We start from the raw sequence: 26,818 nt of genomic DNA, 5'->3' as shown, positions 1-26,818 counted from the left end.
GCTGGGAGCTGCCAGGCGTGGAGGTTGAGAACGCAACGCAGGTCCTCCGCAAGAGCAGTGTGCGCTCATAACCAACCAAGCCATCTCTCTAGCCCACTTGTAAAAACCGAAACAGTGAAACCTTTAGAAAAACATATGGTTTCAACCTCTGGCCTCCATTAGCATAAATGTCAGCTGACCCTTCTCTGTGTCCCTGAGGGCATAGAATGAAAGCAGGCAAGCAAGGTGGCACCTGGGCACTGTCCCACAACCAGGAAGCTCTTTAGACACAGGCCTTTTGCCCCTTCCTACAGCTCTCCAAATCTGTCTATTCTCCCTCCCCTCTTTGTTCTCATTCCTGGCCTGGAGTCAGGAAACAAAGCGCTTCCCTCTGATCCTGCCTCCCTTCCTGGGCTGTGTGTCCCCCAAGCAAGCCACTGTATCTCTCTGGGTCTGTGTCCTTGTCTAAAGGAGCAGTGGCTTCTCTTGGTCCCCATTGGAGCCACCACAGTCCAGTGCCTCCCGTCACCCTTCCTCCACTTCCCGTTCCCTTTTCTTCCTGTCCTTCTTCCATCCCCCTCCCTTCGCTCCCCCCCCCTTTCTCCACCTTCTCTTTCTCTCCTCCAGTTCTCTCCTCTGCCCTCCTCCTCCTCCTCCTGCCCCCGTCCCATCCCGCAGCCTCCTCTCCCTGTCAATTAGCCGGCTCTGGCAGCAGGCACTGAAAACCAGCTAGAGCACCCAGCTGGAAAATTGGGTGAGGAGAGCAGTCGGGAATACTAATGCCCCACCCTGATGCCTGGACCTTGTTCTCTCCCAGAGACAGACTGGATGCTGATGCTGGTACCCTCCTCTACCATCTCTCCACCCCCTTCCCTTCCCAGGGACAAGGCCTGCCCACTCCAGCTCCTCACCTCTTCCTTAAGACCATCAGCTGGGCTCCCTCTGTGGGTCTTCATTGGCTGCTCGGCCCTTCCAGCCTTGCTCAGGTGGCTGGCTCCACTTGACTGTCTTCAGATCTTCTGGTCTCTGCATCTTCAGGTCCTCCCTCTTTCCCTGCCTCCCTTCCTCCTTCTGGGTCTGTCTGGTCCATGGCCAAAGCCAGCCAGCACTTTTACCCTTGTGGTATCTTACTCTGATTTCTATTGCTCTGATAAGCACCGTGACCAAAAAGAACTTGGGGAAGAAAGGGTTTATTTTGCTTACACACTTCCCTTGCAGGACAGTGTGATGGGTGTAATTCCTCAGTTGCTGGTCCCTTTTCCTAGATGACTCTAGCCTGTGGTGACAAAAACAAAGCACAAACAATCATAACCCCACCACAGGGCTTTTGGGTTGCCTCACTCTTGAGTAGATGGTCACCCAGTGCCAGTGGGCCTTATAGGTCCCCAAGTCCTGGCCAGCATCACTCCTAACAACTCCCTGGATTGCTTGTCCCTGACCCCAAGAGAGGGAAAGCTGCTCTGTCCACCTAAGCCCCACCCACCCCCAACCCGCTGAGCTGGCCACAAGGGAGGGCATGGGCTGGAATGAAAACAAGCACCGCGACTGTGTGGTTTTCTTTCCACAATTCTAGCTCATTTATTCTTGCTTTGGCATCCTGTCCTGAGCATGCCAGCTGCAACAGGTGGAGCCCACAGGGTCCCAGCAGTGACTCCAACACCTCTGGGGACACAGCAGGGGATGCCCACCAGAACCCCCTCCCCCGCTTTCTTACAAACAAGTGGCTTGAAAAGCAGGCGGGCTTCTAGAGTGACCATCCTTAGGAAGCAAAGCGGTAGGCACAGCTGGGCTGGGAGCTCAGGAAGAGCAGCTGGACAAGCCAACAGGGAGAACAGGCCGAAACGGCAAGACACCAATGTGAAAGAGGGGATGGGAGGGGAGGGGGCCCACACTTGGAAAGGCCCTGAGGCCGGAATACCTACAGCTGTTTTCGAGATGACCACAGTGGCTGGGACCAGAGTGGGCAAGAGACTCTCATCCAAGCTGCTTTCCTGTTGAGCTTCCTGGGGCGGGTTAACAGGCTTCTAAAGAGCAGGAGGAGCTATAGGAGGTTCTGAGGGAGGTGTGTGGTCACGTCGATTGTGTTGACAGTATGGTCACGTAGCTCAGGCTGACCTTGAACTCACAACAGTCCCAGTTCTTCAGCTTTTCTAGCTCAGCGATTAGAGGGGAGGGCCACGCCATCTCGGCCTCCTACGGGGACCATAGGTCTTGTTTTAAGCCACCTTGCTCTGGTTGACAGCTTGGCAGCATGTTGGTGCTTGGGATAGGGTACAAGGCACAATGGACATGGCCATTTGTTGGTTCCCCTCAGATCTCTGGGGAGTTTTGAAACTGACATGGTTGGGGAAGGGGGGCAGTAAAACGGTGTGGTTATGTGAGGAGTAGAAGTTGGGAGGGCTGGGGCTGGGCTTAGGGAAGGTCAGGATCTGACACAGAATAAAGACGCCCTAGGGTCTGCAGCAGGAGCACCTCAGAATGGGAGAGTGACTCTAAGGGTGCATATGCACCTGTCGCCCAAGGCAGTCCTTATTCCCCGCCCCCCTTGTTCTCTGAGGTGCAATTACTGGGCTAACCACCCTATCACAGAGCCAGCCAGTCCCACAGGAATCGTGTACTGGGCACATCCACACCAGTGTCACCCAATGATGTCAGTGACAGGCACCTGATCCGCTCTGTTTTTCACAGTGACCCTTTCTCTGCTTTCGTCTTTCAGATAGGAAACTGTGGCACAGGCATTACACACTCTGGGGCAAAAACGGGGCATTAACCACACTGACACGCTCTGTCCACAGATACAATCTTTTTAATTTCTGCCAATCTCAGAAGTTAAAGTGACAGTTTGTGGTCTTTTAAAATCCTGTTGTTTTGTTGGTCAAGATAGGACATGGATGGGCACAAGTGGCCCACCCAAGTGGGAAAGGTGCTCTGTTGCTGTGATCTTCGCTCTCAGCTTGATTTAGAGCCAGGGGGAGCTTAGTTTCTTTCTTGCTTTCTTTCGTTTTTTGTTTTTGTTTTTTGTTGTTTTGAGACAGGGTTTCTCTGTGTAGCCTTGGCTGTCCTAGACTCACTTTGTAGACCAGGCTGGCCTCGAATTCACAGCGATCTACCAGCCTCTGCCTCCCGAGTGCTGGGATTAAAGGTATGTGCTACCACGGCCCAGCCTTGAGCTTAGTTTCTAAAACGAGTTTCTAGACGTGTTACCTGGGGTGAGAAGACCTACCATAAAGGTGGGCACTGCCGTTCTATAGGCCAAGGTGCCAATGGGAAGAAAATAGCAACCTCAGTAGCAGGCATCAGTCCACCACTCCCTGATCCCTGACTGCAGATGGAAGGCTCCCCCTGCCCTTGTTTGCCATGGCAGAATGCAGTCCCTCAAGCCCTGAGCCAAGATCCTTTCTCCCTCGTGTATCTCGTCATGTATCTTGTCACAGCAGTGAGAAAAGTGACACAGAAATTTGTTTCCAGGGTGTGTGTGGTGGTTGGAATGTTCTGGGCTGAAGAGCTGGCTCAGTGGTTAAGGACATTTACTACACTGCCCGACAGTAGTGACACACACCTTTAGTCCCAGCACTCTGGGAGGTAGAGGCAAGTGGATCTCTGTGAGTTCAAGGCCAGCCTGGTCTACAAAGCAAGTTCTAGGACAGCCAAGGCTACACAGAGAAACCCTGTCTCAAAAACCCTATTGCTCTTGCAGAGGACCTGAGTTTGGTTCCAAGTACATAGATAGATGATAGATAGATAGATAGATAGATAGATAGATAGATAGATAGACAGATACATGCATGTGTACATACATGTATACATATATAATTTGCAATGCACATACATACCTTCAGGCAAAACACTGATATACTTTTTAAAAAATCTCATAGTCTCCAACATTTGAATACTTGGTCCCCAATGGGTGGAACTGTTTAGGGGAGGTTTAGGAATTGTGGCCTTTACTGAACCCAGTATGTCACTAGGGACAGGCTTTGAGAGTAAAAAGGCTTCACCTACATTCAGTTTTCTCTCTTGCTTTATGCTAGAGGTTAAGATACAAGCTCTCAGCTTCCTGCTCCAGCCACCATGACTGCTGCTTGCTGCCATGCCTCCACTCCAGCGCCATGGACTCATATCCCTCTGGAACCGTAGGCCAAAATAAACTCACTCTTCCTTGCAGTGCCTTTGGTTATGGTGTTAAATCACAGCAACAGAAAGGTAACAAACGGATGGGACTGTTGTGATAAAGCAGCAATGCCTCTTAGGCTTTGGAACTACTGGGAGGAACGTGGACGACTTTAGAAGCTTAGGCAAGACATGCTCTTGAATGCTGTAGGCAGAGCTCTGGGGGAGCTTGGAAAACTACAATTCAAAAAAGGCAGTGGAGGCCTGGTTCATGAGGTTTCAGGGGGAGCAAGGCCTCCATCAGGCATTCAAATGAAGCCATTCGTGTGATACTCAGACAGACAATCTAGCTGTAGTCTGCCCATGTCCTGAAACCCTGAAGGAAATTGAAGTTAAACATTTATATTTATTATATGGGGGGCGGGGCTAGGAAGAGGAGGTACCAACAGAGGCCTGAGGCATCGGATCCCTGGGAGCAGGAGCAACAGGAGCTAGTGAGTCTCCCAGTGTGCCTGCTGGGAACTGAATGTGGGGCCTCTGTAAGAGCAGCCCATGCCCTAACTGCCGAGCTGTGTCTCCAGCCGCTGGAGTTGAATTTAAAGCTACTGGAGTCCACAACCATGCCTTCAAAGGATGACCCTGTGGTGAACCCCTCGAGGCTTTGGTACCGGGCTACTTCTCCCTCAAATGTGACCATCAACCTCACTTCTCAGGGCCATCAGTGTGCCCTCGCCAGTGTCACAATCACCCTCAAAGACTCACTTTTACCTGCTGCCTTGATTAACACTGCCAACCAGAGTGTTTCTGTCCAGGAAGTTGCAGTATTTTACAAGTGGAGTGAGGGAACCTCTAGTGAACTTAAACCTAAGCTTGGTTCCTCCAAGGAAATTTCACTACCTGCACTCCTTGAAGTAGAATCTTAGTCATTGTAGTCTATAGGACCCAGCCCACCGGCGGGAACTAACCAAGTATTCAGGTCTCCTTTATTTGGAACAGAGATTCCTCAGACCAGAACTTGCTTCCACTGTGTCTCTAAGCTGTACCTACCTGGAATGGCTCCGCAGACCTCATTCGCAGAGTCACATCTTCCCTACCTCATCTACTAGAAGGCATACCATTGTCTCCATCTTAGGTGGAGGTGGAGTGGGAACTCGATTCCTTTGGCAGAGGTCATGCTGACAGGAGAACACACAGGCTGCGACATGGATTCTGCTCACTGCTCTCATCTAGGTTCACAGTGACAGAGAAAAGGGCTGCAGAGGGAAAAATGGGTACCCAAATTTACACTTTCAAAAAGGGGAGAGCAAATGACAAAGTATCTGTAATTGCTAAGGAGGCTAGCATCATTAAAAACCTGGTGCTGCTGCACTGCACTGGGCAACAGGAAAGGTGCCAAGGGCAAAACTCTACACATCAAAGGTTCTGTCTTGTGACAGTGAAAATTCCTTACAAAAAAGAAAAAGAATGAGGTGAGAACACAGCTAGGGGTAGGGAGGGGCTTTTCTGCTCAACAGCAAGAGGCATGTTTCCCCAAGGTTGGCATGCACAAGCTGATACAGCTGGTGCTGATTCAAGGAGTCCAAGTCTCCATCCTAAACAGGCCTTAGAACATGGCAGGATAGTCCACACACCTGTTTTACAGTCATGAAAGATGCAAGATTGAGGGCATCATGGAATCTTGCATCACAGTTCCAGAAAGTCACTCAGGCAATGTGTGGCAGGATGTCAGAGTTCCCGCATGGGAACCCTGAGAGGCCACTGCATGAAGCTGCAAAGGTAAAGCCCAAGTGGTAATGAAGACTGTAGGATGTTGGAGATGCCAAGACCATGAGACATCCACCGAGGGCAACTGCGGTTGTAGAGTGGTGCTAGCCCGTGAGAGAAGGCATGTTTGTTTAAGTAGCAGAGCTGAAGAAGGAGGCCTTACTCAAGCCCTTCACAGCCCAGATGACTCCATGAGTCTCAGATGCTGGACATGGAAACACGTGATATTTTTCCCTGCTGGGCTTTGGTCTAACTTTCATCTAACTATTCCTTGCCATGCCTCATTCACACCTTTTGGAATGGAACTATACATTTTGTGCCATTGTGTAGTAGATATGTGCAAATTATACTTTAAAAATCTCAGAAATAAAAGATTGTCCCAAGTGCCAGATGAGACCTGGGCCTTGGTCTTTTAAACAATGTTGCAACTGTTAAAGGCTATAGAACATTTTATTGGATGCATCTTGTATTATTCCATGGCCTTATAAAGACAGGGGATGGGAGATTTTAGCTTAAATGTGACCTGCTTGGGTGTCAGGTTGACAAGGAATGGGTGAATCTGTGAAGGCTAACCTTGTCACCTTGATGGGACTTTTAGAATGGGGGGGGGGGGAACGGTGTTCTGTGAGAGAGTTTCCAGATGGGAGTTAAATGACTTAGGAGGAGCAGGTCTGAAATGTGGCAGCACATTCCACTGGCTTTGTCCTGGACTTCATACACCCAATGGAACAGTAACCATTCATAGCTCTCTTCTTCCTGACTGTGGATACAATGTGACCAATAGGTGCCCCGCCCTCCTGCAGGCATATGTTTCCTACTGTAGTGAACTCTATCCTCAAACTGTGCACCAGAACAAACTCTTCCTTTCTTAAGTTGTTTCTGGTCAGCTACTGAGTCACATATACAAGGAAACAACTAAGACATAGTGTCTCTCCCTCCCCCCCCCCCTCTCTCTCTCTCTCTCTCTCTCCTCTTGAGACATGGTCTTACACTGTAGGCCATGCTAGCTACAAACTTTTGGCAATCCTCCGGCCTTGGCCTCTAGAGTATTGGGATCACAGGCCTGAGATGCCATGTCTGGCCAGAAATGTATTCTCAGGGAAAAGCTGGAGGGTGAGAGTGCTGGCTTCACTGTGTCAGTCACCAAGACAGTTATCTTGTTGCTTTGCTCTGAGCCAGCTCTGCTCCTGTCTCCTCCCATCCAACGTAGCTGGTAAGAATCCAACCATTATGCCTTATCTTCTAGTCATGAGAAGAAAGAAGGGACAAAGAAAAAGAAAATATTCTATCTATTTGCCCTTAAGGAAGGCTTCTGGAAGCTTTCCATTGATCAAAGAACTTGGGCACAGGGCCTCACCTAGATTGGAGGCTAGAAATTGCCTTTATTCTAGGTGACCAATTGGCCAACAAAAATCAGAAGTTTTTCCTATGATGAAAAAGTAGATGCTGGAGAGATGTGTGTGAAGACCTTTGCCCCAGTGTAGGAACATGTTTGCATGGGTCTCTTGGCCAGTTTTATCTTTGCCTAAAAATTCTTTTCTTGCCCTTCCCTCTTCCTCTTACACAGTGTCCTCCGCATTTCAGACACATTTCTCCTGGAGAACCCTCTACTTCCTTCAGCAACCTATGAAGACAGTCCTTGGCTCTAAGCAAGGACTGTGTCACATAGGTGGGAACACAGTGGCAGCCCAACTCAGGACCTATGTGTCTATGTGTCCTTTGTGTGGACTGAGTCGGGCTACCCTTCCCCGGCATTCTCCAGACCCTTTTGGGCACTCAGAGCTCAGACTTCCATTCCCTGGCTGACTCAAGGTCAAGGCCAGAGTCTCTGTGCTCCAGCCAAGTACCCTTAGGAAAAACAGGCCTACCAGATCACACGGTCATCCTCCTTGGTCAGCATGCTACCTCTTATCCTGTCACCTATACCCTTGTGGCCACAGTGTCACACACATGAGCACTCATTGCTCCAGTCAGCAAACTCACAAGTAACTTCAAAGACCAGTGAGGTCTCCTTGAGTCTCCTCCGAGCTGGACCAAATGGTTCCCATCTTTTTCATGAATCCTTCATGCACCAGGGCTTCCTGGTCCTTTAAAGGGGCATTGTTTTCCTGGGAGTCAACTTCCCTCCTGGAAAAGCACTCCAGGTAGAGTCTGAACATCTCAGAAGAACACAGACCCCTCTCCCCTCCCCCATTTGAAGCCCCCGCTTCTATTGATATGATCTGTGGCTGCATCAGACCTAGAGATAGTCTATCAATCTGGGCCCCAGCATGGAGCCTCAGTCTTCCACTGTCTTCAGGAGTAGGAATGAAATGTTGATGGCATGGCGATAGAACACAAGGGCCACTAAGTGAGTTCCAAGAGATACTGTTATGCCACCCTTGGCTTCATTTTATTCTTCTCCCTTAGCCATGCCAGCAAGTCAGGTGCCTCCCGGAGACCACTACAGCAAAGGCTCTGAGTTCCTGCATTTCAAGGAACGCACTAGAGGCAGCCATCCCTACGCCAATCACCACCAGGTGCAGGTTGGCCTACAAATGCTCTGTGTGTTGCTGGGATGTACAGGGAGAAACAAGAGATTCAGGGAACCCCCCCTGGGAGAAGAGCAAGTACCCAGAGGCTATGAAGACAAACAAATGAAGAGTAAAGCCATGCCATGCCCAGTAGTGCTCACTGGCTTGCGGAGACTGACTTAGTGCTCGGGATGGCCCAGAAAACCGTTGGGGAACTGCCACAACCACCTAGGAAAAGGGTATGTGGCTCTACCCTGGGTCCAAAGGTTCCTAAAGAGGTCAGTTGGACCTCAAGTCGCTCTTCTGGGAGATGCTGCAGCGTAAGATTTGGGGAACAAAAACAAAGACAAGGGTGACCCTGAACCACTGCTGGAGTTTCTGATGGGATAACCAGACAGCCACCAGGAGGCTGAAGACCACTCTGGTCTAGTGACCTGAGAGCTGTCAGCCTATGGGTGGCGCTTAAGGCCCAGGGACTTAAGGAACAGAAAACCAAGCAGTGGCATCCGAGTGCCTTGTGCTTTTCTTTAACTACTGTATCTGAATATCAGCTGCATGCAGCTAGCACATCGGCGGTGAAAGCAAACAGTGGGACTACAGGCCTGAAGTCCACTGGGCTCAGAGAGGACAGGCTGGGATCAGGGCTGTCCTTCTGGGACACCTCCCTGACCAGGCAGCAGAACCCCCTATCTGTCTCCCTGTATTGCTTTCATGCACTCTTTTGTGGCGTCCACTTCTTTTTGACAAGGCAGGATAACTCTCCTGTGGGCAGTGCCTTCAGCCAGCTTTCTGGAGCTGCCTGATGGGCCAGGCCTAGGGACAGGTGCCTTGGCTCTCAGGTCTTCAGCTCCACACTGCAGCTTGGCCAGAGGACATAGCTGGCTCCATTTCACAGATGTGCAAACAGAGGCTCTGGAGATCTGATGGGCAGTCCCAACCCTGACACTTCCCTTTGCATGTCATCCTGGTGGCTCTGCCTTGGTCCGTAGCCTAGTGGTTGGTACCATCTGCTTATGTGGTTGGGTACAGGAAGGGCACTCAGGTTTGAGGAGGTCTAGTGTAGCCAAAGTCAGGAAAGCTAGCACTCTCCTTGGGTCATTAGCCAGCATGGCTGAGCCCAGGGTCCCTGGGGAAGAACCAAAGGGTAGAGAGCCCTTGAGGCCCTGCTGGGCCAGCACAGGCCCCTGCACTTCAGGATCCTCATTGCAAACTGAGCCCTCCAAGCAATCAGCATTGGGCCTGAGTGGAGGAGCTTCCATCCTTAGGGTGTAGCCCCAGCAAGGTCTTTAGACCAGAGAGGTTGGGAGACCAGGGTGACAGTGGAGGTGGCAGACTGGGGTGGATGCAGGGGAACAATAGAATAGAAGAGGCCTGGGCCAAAAGGGGTCCTGAATCCTGCTGTGCCCCAGATGTGCTACAACAGAGAGGTCAGCAACACCTTATCCCTCAACTCCTGGAGACTGGGCTGTGCTTCCCCAATGGCATTCTCAACAGTCTGGGCAGCAAGAGGCCCTGATGTCTGCTGGGGCTCTGGGCTCCAGGCTCCAGGCTCCAGGCTCCAGGCTCCAGGCTCCAGGCTCCAGGCTCCAGGCTCCAGGCTCCAGGCTCCAGGCTCCAGGCTCCAGGCACCAATCTTGAAGTATGTGACCACAGAAATGCTAATCCCAGGGCAAAGGTCCTGCATGTTTCCTTTAGGCTTCTCCATTTCCGAGGGTAGCTAGGATGGGTGCCTGGACAGCACACAGAACAAGGTGCAGTCTTGTCTCAGAAAGCCACAGAGCTGTGTAACTGCCTAACAGCAACAGAAGGTCATGCCCTTTATCCAACTGGGAAAGGCAGAGGGAAGGCGCACCACAGGCCAGGGGACTTCCAATCAAGGCTTCCCACTGCTCACCCCTTCCCCCCGCCCCCCCAGACTCACAGGCTGGTTTCATCCAGCCCCTGGGTCCTAGCACTATCCTCTCTCCCGGGAACCCACTGTCCTCCACCTCTTCCTTGGTGATGGCCTTCAAAGCCACCTGACCCAAACAAGAACACCAAAATGAAAAAGAGGACTCCCACCCTATGGTCATAGCCTCTCCCAATGTGTGGGCCACCCACGTCATCTTAAGTCTCCTCAAACCAGGTCTAGTCCCAAGGTGGCTGCACATCATGGCAGTAAATATTGAGAAGTCAGAAATCAAGCTAACAACCTATTCTAGCCTCCCCTGTCTCTTGGTAAACACACCTCATTGGGGTCTGACAGGCCTCAAGTTCAAGTCGGCCGACTCCCTGGTGCAGTCGCCAGAGAAAAGTAAACCCTGTTCCAAAGTCCACAGCATTCCCCTTTTCTGCTCCCCTAGCACATCCCACAATTTAGGGGACATGCGATTGCACACACACACACACACACACACACACACACACACACACACACACACACTCACACACGCACACTCAGCCCCCTTAAGTTCTGTCTTCAGCTCTCTGTGCAGCTGCTCTGAGTCATTCCACCTACAGAGGATAGCCACGCAGGTGGGCACAAACCATCCTCGGGAGGACAGACCCTGGATGTGGGCCTGAGGCCAACTGAGAGATCATCCTCCAGTCCCTGGTCGTTCAAGACCAGGCACGTGTGGAGGCGCTGGGAACATGCGTGGTGGTGTTACGGTGAGAAGCCGGGGTGGGATTGGGCCCATGTGATCCCTTCTTGTGTACACAGCCTGGGTGAGGGCCATGCTCGACCCAGGAGACCCAGTCCTCCTTCCTTGTCCCATCTCAGGATCATGGTGCCATGTCTGGGATGCAGTGTAAACAGAGTGAAGAAGCCACCCATCTCCCTCTGCTGCTGCCTAGAAGCCAAGATGGCCCCTCCCAAACCCTAGTGAGGTTTTGTGTGTGTGTGTATGTGTGTGTGTTTTGTCTCATTCTTCTAAACTTTGGATGAAGAATTTATCCTAAAAATTTATCTTAGAAATAACAAAATGTTTTAAGCAGATCGAGACAACAAGGTGTAGAATCTAAGACACAGGACGGTCACAGACTAGCATTCCTCTGCTTGCTGCTGGCCTCCAGATTGGCACGGTCTGTAAGGCCACCCCCGCACTGAAGGGATGTCAGAAAAATTATATAGAAGAACAAGAAAAGCCTTGGGGTCAGATGAGGTGGCCTATCTCAAGGAAGCAACCTCTGACCTTGTGTTGTCTCCCTTCCCCCATCTCACAACACAGCAGAGCTGAAAGGCAGGAGGTATTGCCCCAAAGAAATCTCAAAAGCTAGACAGAACCCGCTGCACTCCTCATAGGACCCAGGGTTAAGAGTTTCTTGTCTGTAGATCAGGTGGCTTTTGAAAGACCTGCACTGTTTGGTTCTACCCTAGGTCTCTAAGCCACTCAGTTTCTGGGTCCTGGCCATCTAGGTAGTGCCAAGCATGGGTTCCCTCTTGAACTTGGGCCTCAAGTTAGACCCGTCATTGGTTGCCGCTCCCACAAGCTGAGCCGTCATTGCCCAAGCACATCTTGCGAGTGGGATAGGAGAATACGGCCCACAGAATCAACTAAGCAGGGATCAGGGGGCTCACAGAGACTGAAGAGGCCATCACGGGAGCCTGCGTGGGTCTACACTAGGCCCTCCGCATACATGCTGAGGTTGTTGAGCTTGGAGTGTTTGTGAGACTCCTAATTGTGGGAGTGAGGGTGTCCTTTTGCCTGCTTGTAGGACCCTTTTCCTCCTACTGGGGTGTCTCACTCTACCTTGGTTTGAGGATTTGTGACTAGTCATGTTGCATCTTGTTATGCCATGTTCGGTTGATATCCCTGAGAGGCCTGCTCTTTTCTGAAGAGAAATGGAGGAGTAGCGGATCTGGGGGAGTGGTGGGGGGACAACTAGAAGGAGTGGGGAGGGGAGCTGTGTTGAAGCTGTATTGTATGAGAGAAGAGTAAAGAAAAAGAAGAAAGACCTACAGTGTGGCCATACCCCAGCACAGGAAGGAGTCCATGCCCGATGCCCACACTCAGCTCCCCATGGCAGGCGTGATCCTGGCGTCAGTGGGGGGAGAGGGCGCTCAGGATGGACCGAGGGGACACATCCTTGCCTGAGTGTTTGCTGCCCAGCCATACCACCCACCGCCTTGTCTCTTCTGGATCATCTCATGCCAAAATTGCCTGGAGGAGTTTGCTGTCTGCATCAGAACAGGGGAATTCCCACTGTCATGTCCAGCTAGGTCAGGGGTCAGGCTGTAAACCCTATACGCAAATGCAAGTGAAAGGAGGGAAAAGCTCCAACAGAAGAACCCACGGGGAGGGGAGACTGCTGAAGAAGTTCAGAAGGAAACTGAAGGCCAGGACACTGAGGACAAGGGCATTGAGGATACTGACAAGCCACAGCATCCTGTGCCTCTGTGTTTGCTGTCACTGTTAAACGCATCCTCGTGTGAGCCCTGGCAGGCTCCCTGAGGACCAAAGACAGGTCACCACAGTCTGTTTCATAGGAGCCCAAGATAGGGTATGCGGATGCAGCTGAGCAAGAATGTGGACTGGCCAACTCGGTGCTGAGGAGACCACCACTGGTCCCCTCCCCAGGGGCCCCTTTCTGATTGAGCCTCAGAAAGGATAAAGAGGTCTAGGTCCAGGCCTCTCCTAGTGGTCGGGCCATAGGAACAAGCCTGGGCCCCTTAGGTGTTGCAGGGGTTAGCAAGACAGGTAAAATAGAGCACCCTCTTCTGAAATGCCAGGCCCAAGGACATATGAGTGGAAGTGAGCCAGAGGAAGAAAGGGAGGGGTAGAGACTCCAGAATATTTCTCATTAGCAAATGTTTGGCTTGGGATCACCTTTCTGTAGTTAAAGTGCCTGTGAGGGGCTAGGTACTATCTACAAGGGTCAGCCTTGGGAGCTGTAGATAAGGAGGGTAGGGAAGCAAGGCCTAGAATTCTCCGGTAAAACCATAGACGAGGGCCAGGTTCTAGCTGGACTCCACAGTGAGGAAGGATTTGAAGAACCTGTGAACTGGTAGGTCACCCACAAAGCTCTTGTGTTAGAGCAAAATGCCAGGCCCTTTCCTGAAGGACAGAGCCTTTGGGCCCCAGGAGGCAGTCCCCAGGACCATGGACTTTGGGAAATCTCCGGCATCTCAAGGGCCAGGAGGCAGAGATGGTCAGACCGAGGTCTACCATTGCCGCCTAAGGACGTCTTACCCAGGCTGTGTGCAGTTGCTTAGAGGGACCAACAGGAATCAAGCCCTGGGCCAGGAGGGAGAGTTGGGATGGATTATGGTGATACCCCAAAGAGAGAGAGGGTCCCCTCACCTACTCGGTGAGGTCTCTCAACAGCTGAGAGAGGAATTTTGACACAATTAAAAGTTACTGTGAAAATTTTCCCACTAAGGAAAAAAATGTTCACTTCATAGAAACTTCAAGTAAAGACAGTAGAAGGGGCAGGCACATGGTGCACAGACACAGATGCAGGCGAGCACCACACACAGAACACTATCAACCAGCACTGAGCCATGCTTGAGGCCTAAAGCTCTGGAGCCTTGGAGATGAGCCTCAATAGCTTGAAGCTCACACAAGTGACGTCACAAGGCATGTGTCTCGGCTTTCTTGTGACCTGGTGTGGTAAGGGTTCCCTTGACCCTTGTGACCTATGGTTTCTTCGCATCAGCTCACTGTCTTGTACAGTGTACCTCAGAAGCTGGGGAGGGGGGTGGGGGCTCATTTACTAAGGGAAGAAAGGTCCTTAGAAACCCCTTGAACAATGTAACTCCAGAACTCACCAACCGTAGCTGTGCCTCTTATTAAGACTTTAAGTGGGCCATTCGCCAGAAGCTTCCTCAACGCCCCCACTCATATTTATACTAAAACATTGTTTTGTTTTGTTTTGTTTTTTGAGACAAGACCTCATTGATCCCAGGCTGGCCTTGAGCTTCCTGCCAAGGCCTCCACCTCCAGAGGGCTGGGATTACAGGCATGCGTTATTTACACCTGGTGCTGGGGATTGAACCCAGGGCTTCCCGCATGCTAGGCAAGCACTCTACCAACTGAGCCACACCCCCGGCCCTTAAAGCTCTTCTTAACAAACTCCAGCTCTGTCTTGTACTGACATGCCCTCATGGTCTTTTCTGCAGTGAAGTCAGGAGTCTGGGCTTTACCCAAGGGGAAGTCTCTGAGAGGAATGTCTCTGACTCCAGGCGGCAATTTTGGACGGTCATCCCACTGCCACTAGCAACCCTGCTGTGTGTCATCCCTCACAGAGACTAGGCTCAGTCCCGGCAGCCCACTTCAAAGATCCAGGCCAAGTGGGGTGGGGGCATCCCAGTGGTTACTCTGGTCTCAAACCTCAGGCCAAGGTTTGACAGTGAAGGTTGAGGCCCTACCTAGCATGGTGACCCACATCCTGCCTGGTCACTGGAACCCATAGGAAGTCTTGGCTCTTCAAGGCAGGGATGGTCCACAGCTGTTCGGAAAGGGTGGCGGCTGGTAAAGGACACAGAATAGGAATGATGGGGGTCTGGGAATGGGTGCCCACACCAGGGCCCCTAGGGGCAGAAGCAGCCTTGGTGTCCCACTCTGGCAGAGCAGGGGAAGTGGCCTGGGACAAGTCAGGTTTCATGACCACTGACTGGGGCAATTTTCCTCCTGAGGAGCAGGGGAGGCCCATGTGCCTCCCCAGGGGTACGCAGCTTAGGATGAGACCAGAACCACAGATAAAGACACCAGGCCACAGGGCTGTGTGGCTTCCACATTCTCGTCACGAGGGCGGTGGGGGGTGTTGGGAATGGACGAGTGCCCCAACCCTCCCTGCTTAGGCACTGTGTGGTGGTACTACCCACTCAGCTTGTTAGCCAAGAGGAGGGGAGAAGGGACGGTGGGCACTGGAGACGCTGGAGATGCAGTCAATGGAGACCTCGGCCCCGTCGTTTTAAATAAGAAATTTATTGCAAATATAGAAATTGGTTCTCTCCATACAGGAATCTCCAAGGTGAGGAAAACGATTTCGTGCCATTCGGTTTAAAACAGGAAAGTTGGAGGGAGAGGCAAATGGAGGGAGGAGAAATAAATGAAATTATCCCCTAAAAGAAGAAAAGGATGTGTTCCAAGGCCCCCCAGGAGGAGGCGAGTTCCGCACACAGCGAGGGGTCACAGGTTCAGAGTCCAGGGCCCCACAAGCCCAGCTCCGCAGGGCTCAAACCAGGTGCCAGGCTGACGTGCCCCTGGGGACTGGCAGCTCCTGAGGATGAGGGGGTGGGGTGGGGGATGGGAATCAGGGAGGAGAGGCGGCCATCATTGAGTGGGCCTTCACCCCAGCCCTGTGCTTGACTGGCAGAAGAGCGAGGGGAGGAAAAGGAAGCCACCTCCATGGACACCTCTATTCTCCCTGCTGTCCAGCAAGGGCAGCTGGCATCTAGAGGGGCACTGAGGCTACTGGGGTAAGATACTGGTTCTTAGAGGCGGATGTAGGTCATGGAAGGTACCAGGCATGTGACATGAGCGTGGGGACTAGGATAAGGTCCCCTGTCCTGGGGCTCAAGGTATCACAAGAGCAAGCCTTGTGAAGAGTGCCAAACATCAAACGGGTGGTGTCACCCTACAGGTAGCTGGACACCCCATACCCGCTATACCTTTCCCCACCCATCCACACCCTGGAGAAGAGGTCCCCAGCCAGACACGTCAGGACCTGCTGGGGCAGAGCGATATGGTCGCTTGAAGAGAGGCTTGGAGACAGCCGGCCGGCTCAGCAGCCTCTCCCTCCTAGTTCATTTTCAAAACACTGGCACTTCTTGCCACACAGAGCTCTGTTGCCTGCCTTCTTGGAGGGAAAGGAGACTGCCTGGTCCCCTACCCCATCACTCTGTCCCCTCTCTGCCGGGACCTGTCACTACTAGGAAGCCCCCACCTTTCGGCCCCTCGTGAAGTGGGGAGGTTTGGGAGGGTTATCACTTCTGTTCCTGTCTGACACTCCCCCTCTGGGCCTATCTAGAAGTTTGCCCTTTCCCCTGTGTTTCTGCCCACTTCAACTCCTTAAATTTTCTGGAGTGCGGGCACACGTGACTTCTAAGCAGGAACGTGGAGGAGGGCCATGGGCCAGGCCCAGAAATCACCGGCATCACTGACTGCCTCCCCTGCACTGCCCAAGTCTTCCTAAGTGTGCTTCCTTCTCCCTGGCCACCTCCCTAAGATAGCCCCCCCCCCCTAAGCCTTGCCTAGGTTGGCCCAGAACTTCCTGCTCTGTGCTCTTCCTCAGAAGTAAGAAGCTGGTCCAGGCTCCCTGACTAAGGCTAATAAGCCCCACACACACCTAACTTGAGCCTGTTATTTCCAAAGGCCCACATGCTCCCATAAGGGAAGCTTCGTGGCCTATTCTCCACCAGGACAGGGACACTCAGTTGTGACCTCCTACCTACATGTCCCCTAGATGACTGCACTAAGGCCCTGAGTTCCACCTCTCCCTGTGGCCCTAATCATGGCCTGGCCCCAAGCCTCAGCCTAGACCTCACTGCTATTATAAAGCCAGAGTCTTCACCTGGCTCCAGAAACTAAGTATTCATTTTGTCTTTTGCTACTGTTTCGCTCCTTCCCAGGGGCAAGGCATCATAGATAGTACATAGGACATGCCAGAGGGAAACGTCAAGGGCCTATCCTGGAGGACTGGCCAAAGCAACTGGGGGGATGGCCCAATTGGAGGTACCTATGCCTTGGACCCCTTCCTCTGCCTCAAAGATCCCTGTGGCCTGGGTCCCACTGTCAAAATGGACCCTCTCTCTTTAGTGTCCTCCTAAACTGGCATCTGAGGTTGAGTTTTGTTTTGTTGGCGGCAGGGGGTGGGGGTGGGGTTGCTTTGGCTGTTTGTTTTTTGAGACAGGGTCTCTCTGTGGAATCGCCCTGGCTGTTCTGGAACTCTCTTTGTAGAAAAGGCTGGCCTGGAACTCACAGAGATCTGCTTGCCTCTGCCTCGCAAGTGCTGGGATCGAAGGCGTGCGCTGCCATGCCCGGCTGCATCTGGGGTCTTATTAAGCTATTTTCAGCCAGGGATGATGGCCATAAAGTGGGGGAAGAGCCCAGGCCACTGTGGGAACTCTCCCTGGGCCTGGCACTTCCCTCCTGCAGGGCCCCAAGCCTCTCCATAAAGCTCCAAGCTCTTGGCCTTCTGTAGTATATGACAGTTCTCCTCAGGCCATGTACCTGGCTGAGCCGCCAGGCAGGTGCCTGTTTGGAGAGCCACCCCCACTCAATTTCCAAATGGGAACAGGTATAAGAATCCTCCCATAGCCCCTTCCACGAAGAATGTGGCCTTGAGAACACCACACTGCCTTCCCTGGTGGAGAGGAGGGAAAGGACAACTGGGAATGGTATGGGACAGAGGTGGCAGGAGGGTATGGGCAGGGCTGCGTTGGTGGCACCTGTTTTGCAGTCTTCTGCAGAGTGGCCTTTCCCTGGGTTTCAAGAGCTGCTCGGATCACACGGAGGGAGTTGGGGGTGGGGGTGGGGACTCTGGACAAACTGGCACATACACGACAGATGTTTGCTCAGAAAAATACAGTAAAATCGTCATGCAAAGATAACAGGGGTCTGCTTGCTCACATCCCTGGCCTCTCTCGGCCTGCCTGTTGGTTCTCAGGGTGGTGGGTGTAGGGTGGGGTGAGGGCAGGTTTGAGGCTGGGGGAACTCTTGCTCTTCATATCCAGGTTGGCCAGTCTGTTTTTCTTTCTTTCTTTTTTTTTTTTTTTTTCAAATGTCACCCCTGAGTGAGCCCTGGGCTCAGCCCACCCCAAAGTCGATGTGATAGAGACGTTCCGTCAAGTCTCCCCACCCCACTCCTTCCCTGTACCCCACCCCCAAGGATAGCCCTAGCTTTTCCTGGTCAGAGCCCTCACAGGTCAAGTGAGATGCCACCCCCCCCTCACTCCACAGTCACACTTCCCTGTCACAAGAAGCCCAAAGGAGTGACAGGAAGGAGGGGTCTCTGGAAGGCTTGGGGCGGAGCCGAGAAGGCTCCTCCATATCTCAGTGAGAAGTCAAAGGGCATAATGGCAGGGGGGCACAACTGCCCAGGACAGCTATCCCAATGCCCCACAGGCTCACTGCCAGCTCCAAGGCAAAGGACAATGCCTTATCCTAGTCCCAGGACTCCAGAACAGCCTCCAGAGCTTGTCCTGGAAGCTACTGGCTCTTGAGAAAGCTGCTGCCTAGCCAGGCCTCCTTTACCACCCTCTGCTGCCACCCACACTGAGAGAACTCCAGAGCCCAACGGTTGGTCAGTTGGTAGCTCTGGGCACCAACTGCCAGGCGCTGGGTTGCCGTGGCAACAGACTAGCTAGGGAAGGGGAGGGGCCAGGAACCCAGCCTGCTCCCTGACCAGGGCATTAAAGGGGCACCTCACTGTTTGTGCTTTAATTGGTGTTTGGGAGTGGGTCAGAAAGAGGACTGTGGCCATTTCCATGGAAACATGGGAGCCCCTCTAGCCAGGGGGTGAGACAGGGTGGGGTGAGGCATATCCTTTCCTGGGCAGGCCAAGATGCTGCACACAGCAGGTGCCAGGCAAGTGGAGAGGAATCATCTCCACACTGGCCCCAGGCCTTGCCATTCACTGTTGGCTCTCTATGGTGGGTAGGGGTCCCGGAGACCCAGAGAAACTATGGGCTGTGGCATGGGGGCCTGCACCTGAGATACCAGTGGGGAGCAGGCCTACCCACCACCCCACCCCCAGGCAGCTCCCCAGGGCTACTTGGAAGACACTTGAAGGGGGCTGGTGGCGCCCTTTGCCTCTGCTTCTCTCTGGTCAGCAGGACATTTGTCACTCCCGGCCATCCAGGGCTAGGAACCAGAGCTTTTCACTTTGTGGGTGCCCATGGACTTTCTAGAGAAGAAAAGCACCTGCCTGCTTCAGTCCCTAGACCCCTGAGACCACAACTTTGGAAGGGGTAGTGGGTGGAGGGGGTGGGGCCCAGAGGAGCAGCTGGAGGCGGGGCCAGCACTGGGCCAGGAAGCTGGGAGACAGAGCTGTAACCTTTTGGGTGAGACCCCTGGGGCTTCTTTTCCTCTCTCTGAACCATCCATAAGGTGGGAGGAGAGGATGCCCAATGTCCACATGTTGCCCAGCCTCCAAGGGAAATGTCCCCCAGCTTGGAGAATACCCTCCCTGAACAAGAGGGCCATGGTTTGCTTCTACCCCAATCTCTTTTGCCTCCAAACCCATCTGAGTCCCAGGCCCCACACCCTCTCTGGCCTCTTCCCCCAGCCCAGCGAGTCCCTTGGGCAGCACAGTAGAAACAACTGGTTTCGGTAGCAGGTTGTAAACTTTAAGGAAAATGCTTGTTTTCCTGTCCGTTATTGTTGGGTGTTGGTTGCTTCACAGTCAGGTGGTGGTCAAGTGTGTGTGTGGGTGCGTGCGTGTGGGTGTGTGTGTACGTCCACTCCTAGGCCCGGGCCCCTCGGCCCGGACTCCTTGGCCTGTCCCCCGCCTCCCGGCTACCCTGTGGGGGGGGGCGCCCTTCCCCCGAGTGCCCCTGCCCTCCCCGTCACCTCACCGGTGGGGGAGGAGAGGGTCACAGCTTCTGCTGGGCTGAGACCCCCTTCCAGTAATCAAGGATGTCATGCAGGTCCTCATCCTTGGCGAACTGGACCTTCTTACGCAGGGCATGGCCAGCGGCCATGTATACCTCCTCACGATGGTGTTTCTTGTAGGGTCGGAAGCGCTCCCAGATCTTATGTGTGCTCTCGGACGAGTACTCAGGGCTGGAGGAGTACCCTGAGTAGTAATGTCTAGGGGAGAGCTGCGAATAGGTGGAGTCACGCTTGGAGCGGGTCAGCGGCTTGAGGAAGGACACGCGCTGGCTCAGGCTGTCGGTGCCCTCCTCGTAGTAGAGAGCTGGGAAGCTGTGCCGGTGCTCACTGCAGTGGTAGGCCGGCTTCACCTCCAGATGGTGAATGCCACCACCCCCACCACTGCTACCACTGCTGCCCGTGGGCACCAGTGGAAGCCGGTCCAGTGGGCTGTTGAGGGGGCTGCCTTTCTCGATGTACTTGGAGTCGCCCTTGGCCAGTCCCGTGGTGGTTGGGTGGTCAGGCACGTCCAGGCTAAAGACCTTGGCGCTTTTGATGGAGCCACTAGATGACACACTGCAGGTCTTCCGGGTCACGGCAGCATCAGCACTCAGCTGGCGCTGCAGCGGATGGTGGGAGCTCTCCTTGTAGGGGGGCGACAGGAAGCTGGGCCGCTCTAGCGCCCCAGGAGTGGCAGCTGAAGAGGCAGCAGTAGCTGCCGGGAGGGACTGGCACTCGAAAGCCAAATCAGAATCCCCACCACCACTGCCACCTCCTAGGAAAGAGGCCGAGTCCAGCTTGAGTGCATCGATGCAATTGTTAATGATCTGGTTGACCTTGTCCACTTCCTTGGCAATGGTAGAGATCTCGGCAGCTGAGCCCTGGCCGTTTTCGATGTCTGGGAGATCATCCTCAGGCCGGGCCAGGCTGTCCCCTGCAGCACCGGTACGCACCTCAATATAGTTGCCTTTGGTAGCCACCTTGGGTGTATCTAGCCCAGCCTCCATCCCCTTGGAAGCGGGCAACTTCTCCCCAATGATAGAGGGAATAGAAGACATGCGGGCCACAGGCAGTACAGGGGGCTCGCCCAGCTTCTGCGCAGCGTGCACAATTGAACCAGCATCCACATCGGCGCCATAACGCATCTCTAAGATAGTCTTCTTGACATTGACGGACTTCTGCTTCTCTTCTCGCATGCGCCGCTTGCGCAGGCAGTAGTAGACAGCCCCCAGCACAATGACCATGCCGAACAGACAGCCCAGGATGGTCATGATGTAGTGCGTGGTGGTGGAGGTGCTGGGGGCCAGGTCCCCAGGGACAGGGTCCCGAGTGGTGAAGGTCAGACAGGTGTGGTTGAAGCGGCGGCTGTTGCGCAGCGAGGTGACACAGAAGGTGTACTCAGTGTGCGACCGCAGCTTGTCCAGAGTCACAATCTCTTTCTTGTTTTTGAGCGTCATGACATCAGAGAAGTAGCTGTTGTTGTACTGGACCAGCACGTACATCTTGCTGTAAGGGTGAGGGATGATGACAACCAAGGTGGCCGAGGTGAAGGTGACTTGGTGCAGCTTGATGGCCGGTCCTGCAGACGCATCCGTGGTAGATGAGGCCGGTGGCTCCACCGAGAGGATCTCATCAGGATTGAAGCCGGAATTCTCGTCGGGCTCCCTCTGGGTATCCGTGGAATAGGGTGTGGGGTGACTCACAGGCCGAGCAGGCATCGAGCCATTGCGGCATTTGGCCTGCAAGACGGTGATGGCATTGAGGCTATGGTAAGGTCGGGGCACGAGCAGTGGGTAACCAGCAAACTCCCTCGGTGACTCACACTGCAGACGGTCGTAGTTCTTGGTGACATTGTTGAAGACCACAAGCCAGGCCAGGAAGCCAAAGAGGTCACACTCACAGTTGAAGGGGTTGCCGGCCAGCTCACACACCATCAGGCTGGCAAGGCTGGCAAAAGTGGCGCCATCAAGACGGCTGAGGCGGTTGGAGGACAGGTCGATGCTGATGAGGCTGGGGCACTCGGAGAAGGCGGCCGGTGTCACCACCTCGATGAGGTTGTGCTGGACGAAGAGGAACTGCAGGCGGCTCATGCCGCGCAGCATGCCCTCAGTCAGGTTGCTGAGCCGGTTGTAGCCCAGCTGCAGGACCTGCAGGCTCGTCTGGCCCAGGAAGGCACCGTCCTCGATATAGGAAATCTCATTCTTGGTGAGGTTGAGGTCCGTAAGGTTCCCGAAGCGACTGAGCGAGGAATAGAGTACAGCCTTGAGCTTGTTTTCGTTGAGCCGCAGGTCATGCACAGTGCTATTAATGTGCTGGGGGATGGTCTCATATGGCGGCTGGTTCTGGCTGCAGATAGCCAGCCACACATAGCCCTTGTCCCCCTCGATGAGCCAGCAGTCAGCGTGCACAGCACCCGGCTGGCACACGCACAACAGCGCTGCTGCGCATAGCCCCAGGCGCAGCATGGCCCAGGCTTCAGCCCCTAACAGGCCCCACTTGGGGGATGAAGGGCCGGAAGCACAGAAGGATCTAGAAGCCAGAGGCTCAGGCTGGTGGCACAGTCCTTCCCGGAGCTGCCACCATCTTGGGAGTAACCTCCGGCACAGGGGCCCTGGGCAAGATGGACACTACTGGCACCTGCAGTTCGGAAGGGCTACAAGCAGGCACTGGGTGTTGTGGTGACTCCAAGTTCCTGCTGGAAAGGTATGCAGGTGTTCACGCTTCCTCTTCCTCTTCTTCCTCCTCCTTCCCCTTGGATTGCCAGGCTCAGATCTTCAGGCAGTTCCCACGGGAGCCAAGAGTGCAGCACTGAGGAATGGTGAGCAAGACGGAGACAGGAAGGAGCCCATCTGTTCCTGAAAGGTGGCATCGAGAAAGGATGACAGATCAGTGTGAGGGCCCAGACCCACCCCTTCAGGATCCAGCACAGGCCACACCGTCCCTCTTGTGTACCCTTTTAGAACCAGGGACTCGATACCAGCAAGGACCCCAGGACCCCTGCTTCCTTAAAGCAAGGGAGGGCTAGGGATGGGAAGGCAAGGAAGAGAGAATCAGGGGAGGGTTACAGTGGGGGGGGGCAGGGGGCAGTGAAGAAGCAGTCTGAGCACCAAGACAGAGAAGGAGAACTGGAGAGGACCAGGTGGACACAAGTGCATGGACACCCCCCTGCCCCCAGTGCACACCCAGGACTCAGTGTCCACATGCAACTGCTGGCCTGCACAAAGCCTACAAAACCAAAGCTCCACGGACTGCACATGGGAGGGACACACACACACACACACACACACACACACACACACACACACACACACCCCTACCATCTGTGTACATGACAGACATGTCCACCATACATCCAAGTGGGCACCCCCAAATCAAGATGAGAATTGAGACGCCCCGGCAAAAACGCCTCATTCTCCCATGCCCAAAGATAAATAATTCATTTGTTGTGTAACTGCTCTTGTTCCAAAAATAATCCCCTTGTCTCAGCTTCCTTGGGGGAGGGGAGCAGAATGTGCTGGCAGTGGGCCTCCCTTGCAGGGGGGGGGGTGGTGCAAGGGCCAGGGTCTCTGCAGGAGGAAGGCTGGTGCTGTGGGCATAACTGAGCCAAAGGAGGAAGGGACTCTAGCCACACTCCCTCGTAGAGGACGCCCAAGGAAGGCAGATGCTCCCAAAGGGGGCTCAGGACCTGGGACCTACACGGCCAAATCCTCACATCCCCTTCCAGAGTCAGGGGTTCAGGGAAGGATGGGTCTTTGCTCCAAGTAACACAGCAAAGCCTGAGTCAGAATCAAGGCTCCTAAGGCACTGAGAGTCCCCATGGAACCAGGAGCCTAGAGGCCCTGTCCACACAGCCTAACTAGCTGGGTAGATCCCCCAGGGTCTCTTAGCTATTGCACTCGTGTATGGTGTGAGGGAAGCCAGCCCTCTCCTGGGCCATTTGATGGGAAGCAGCAAGGTGACTTTTGCTGCTCATCCGAGAGCAGGGGTCACGGCCCACAGCCCATCTGATTCATTCTTCACTTTCTCATGAGGAAACCAAACCTTAAAGCCCTGGGGAGATTTGGCTGGGTGCCCTGCAAGCCGCACACAGGCAGACCTGGCTCCAGCTCACGCCCTGCATTCCAGACTCCAGAAACTGCAAAGGCCCTAGACAGTTAGGTTCCAGCAAGGACACGAGATGGCCAGAGAAACCCACATTTGCCCAAAGAAAGCCGGAACAGTGTCCACAAGAGCCACCTCCACCTCCTGCTCCTCCCCCAGGGAGACTCCAGGAAAGAGAGTGCTTTGGAAAAAAGAAAAAAAAAAAAAACACCGTCTAGACTTTGTGTTAAAGTGAAGCCGATTTAAAGCTGTGAGCAGGAGAGGAGAAAATGGAGGGAGGGAGGCAGAACCCACCCAGAGGAAGCTCCAGCGCTGGCAGCGTGCTGCTGCAGAGCCAGGCGATAAGGTCCAACCTGGGTCAAAGGCTGGCTCCGGAGCAGGAAGGGAGCCTTTGAGGCCAGCCTGACACACCTTCCTCCCCACTGCAGAGCCAGTGAGGGCATCACAAGGCTATCCAGGCAGCTGACAGCCCATCCGTCCTCACCTGTACCACACAAAGCTCTCACAGCTGAAGAGTTTGGCTCCCATGATACACAGCCTGTTTCCCACCAGCAGCCGGATTGCCCTGGAGGGGGTTAAGTCCCCTCACTTACTGTCTTGAGAAGCAGGGTCCAGCCTGTCCAAGAGCTCTCAGTCCGTAACGCAGTCCCTCCTGAGTCTGGGGACCACATTGGTATGCAGGTACACACACAGGCATGCGACTGGCTCAGTGCACAGACACAAGGGCACTGATATGTACATCGAGACAGTGTGCAGGCAGGCACATAAGCATGAGCGTGTGTGTGTGTGTGTGTGTGTGTGTGTGTGTGTGTGTGTGTGTGTGTGCAGCCCCAGGGACACATGGTGGTATGTGGAACAGTAGTAGGCAGGCATGCCTGGAGCTTTGGAAATGCAGCAAATTGCCCACTCCCTCTATGCCACTTAAGTGCATGTATGTTGCTCATACATGTGTGTGCATGCATACAAAATTTCGGCTACACAGAGTCCCTTTTCCTGCTCAGATTCAAGCTGAAACTATCACCTTAGCCAGGACCAGGCTGGCTGGAGCTGAGGAAAAGTAGGGGCCAGGCAGGAAAGGGGATGGAAGGGGGCCCTGGTCTGGAGAGGTCCTGATTCCTCCGGCCCTGCCCTTCCAAGACAGGCCAGGGTAGGCAAAGGCTCTACAGTTCCCCCAAGCCCTCAAGGTGACTCCGTAGTGGCCCTCTCCAGCTCCTCTGCTCCCCAGGATGGCTTGGGCCAGGGCCCAGCTCCTACTCTCCCTGTGACGCACAGTGGGGAGGAGACTCCCAACACTGTGTCCCGCATGCGTCAGTTGCCCTGTGCTCATCCTGGGCTGTCTGCCTACCACCCGTTGAGGCCTGGTGCAGCCAGGAGAGGACAAGGCCACAAAGGCGCTGACAGCAGCACTTGGTCCCCAGCCCAGCTGCTCACCCAATCGAGGTGCAGGTGTGTGTGTGGGGGTGAGGGTCTCAGGGGTCAAATATACAAGGTCAGCCTCCCCTGCTCCTAGGAAGGTGCTCCTCAAACACACTGAACATACCTGGGACCAAGGAGAAGCAAAACTATAGTGACAGTGGAGCAGAGAGACAAGTAGGGGAGGACTGACCACAGGGAGAGAAGTGGCAGGCTTCGGTATGACAGTGTGACACTGGTACCTGCTGCCTACTGCCCAGGGCAGATGAGACTAGGCCCAGCTAAGCCCCCAAACACATCCTAGAGCATGTCAGAGGGAAGGGGGGGGGGGAGTAGAGCTAAGGCAGCTGCCCAGAGCCTGGGACCATGACAGCACTGAGCCCCAGGGGAAGCTCAAGAGCCATTTCAGCAACACAGACAAGGCAGCATGGGCAGGGAGCACATTTCAGATCCAGCATCGGCCAAGAGCAGGCTAACCAGCCACAGGCTGTGTGATGTTCCTTCCTATGAATCCCTGGACGGAAAGGAGGAGGAAGAGCCAGCGACACCAGTGGGCACCAGGGGTCGGGGTGGGGTGGGGGCAGGGAGATAGATCAGAGCCAGAGAGAGACCGTGTGAGCCACTTGGACACGTTCTTCTGTCAATGGCCAGGCCAACCCAGCTGGGGTTGTGCCCTGGCCATGGTTTTCCCTTCATAGACTCGGATTCCCGGCGTCTGCAAAGTGAAAAAGTGAGTCCCCAGGCTCAGCTGGATTTCCAGTCTTCTCTGAGGGAAGCTGGGGCCAGGACAAAAGAGGCAACATGGTCTGGGGTCCTGGAGTAGGTCAGACCCAAGGTACCAGGCCCAAGGCCTCAGTGGGGTCCTCTGCTGTTAGTGAGCACTCCTTGGAGAGCAGGTACAGGCCCGAACCCTGCCACCCTCACCCATGAATCTCAGTGGATATGCCCCAGAGGCACGGCTGGGGCAACAGCAAGCTCCCACGGGGAGGGCAGCCCAGGGCTAGCATTGCAGTTGGCGTGGCTTCTACCATGGCACCATACCCTGTGGGGGTTTGAATTAGAACGGCTTGCTCTGAGATCCTTGGTGAGCCTCAGGCTCCCCTCTCACATGGCAAGAACACTAGCATGGGGGGGGGGGGGAGGCAGGGGCGGGAGGGGGCTACCAGGAACCTCTGGGACACAGCAGAGCACATCTGTACAGAGTGAGGGTTTTCTCATCTGTGCTGCCTCCCCGCCGCCCCCCACAACCTCCCTACTGCCTTCCCGATCCCGTGGAGATACTGCTCAGCGCAAGGACAGGGACAGGGCATGGAAATGTGGCAGGTGCCCTGGTCACCCATGAAAGATGAGGAAATCGTCAGGGAAACATCGCCATGGAGGCTCAGCCCGGGCACAGACTCCTCTCAGAGCCAGGCTGGCCAA

General features: G+C 54.2%; 1 protein-coding gene across 10 annotated transcripts in view; it reads right to left on the bottom strand.

Moving 5' to 3' along the window:
* Nucleotides 1–15,255: 15,255 nt before the first annotated feature.
* Nucleotides 15,256–26,818, bottom strand: part of ELFN2 (extracellular leucine rich repeat and fibronectin type III domain containing 2) — a 51,206-nt gene continuing 39,643 nt past the window's right edge. For all 10 annotated transcript variants that reach the window (XM_084802972.1, XM_084802973.1, XM_084802976.1 and 7 more), the window contains one exon: nt 15,256–22,737. In XM_084802972.1, coding sequence (XP_084659098.1) covers nt 19,885–22,347 — 2,463 coding nt within the window. In that variant the 5' untranslated portion in view covers nt 22,348–22,737 and the 3' untranslated portion in view covers nt 15,256–19,884. The remainder of the gene's footprint in view (nt 22,738–26,818) is intronic.

Source organism: Acomys minous (genome assembly GCF_964271855.1).
Source record: "Acomys minous genome assembly, chromosome: 12".
Classification (NCBI taxonomy): Eukaryota; Metazoa; Chordata; class Mammalia; order Rodentia; family Muridae; genus Acomys; species Acomys minous.
Note: the sequence above shows the minus strand (reverse complement) of the source record. Positions and strands in the feature narration are given on the sequence as shown.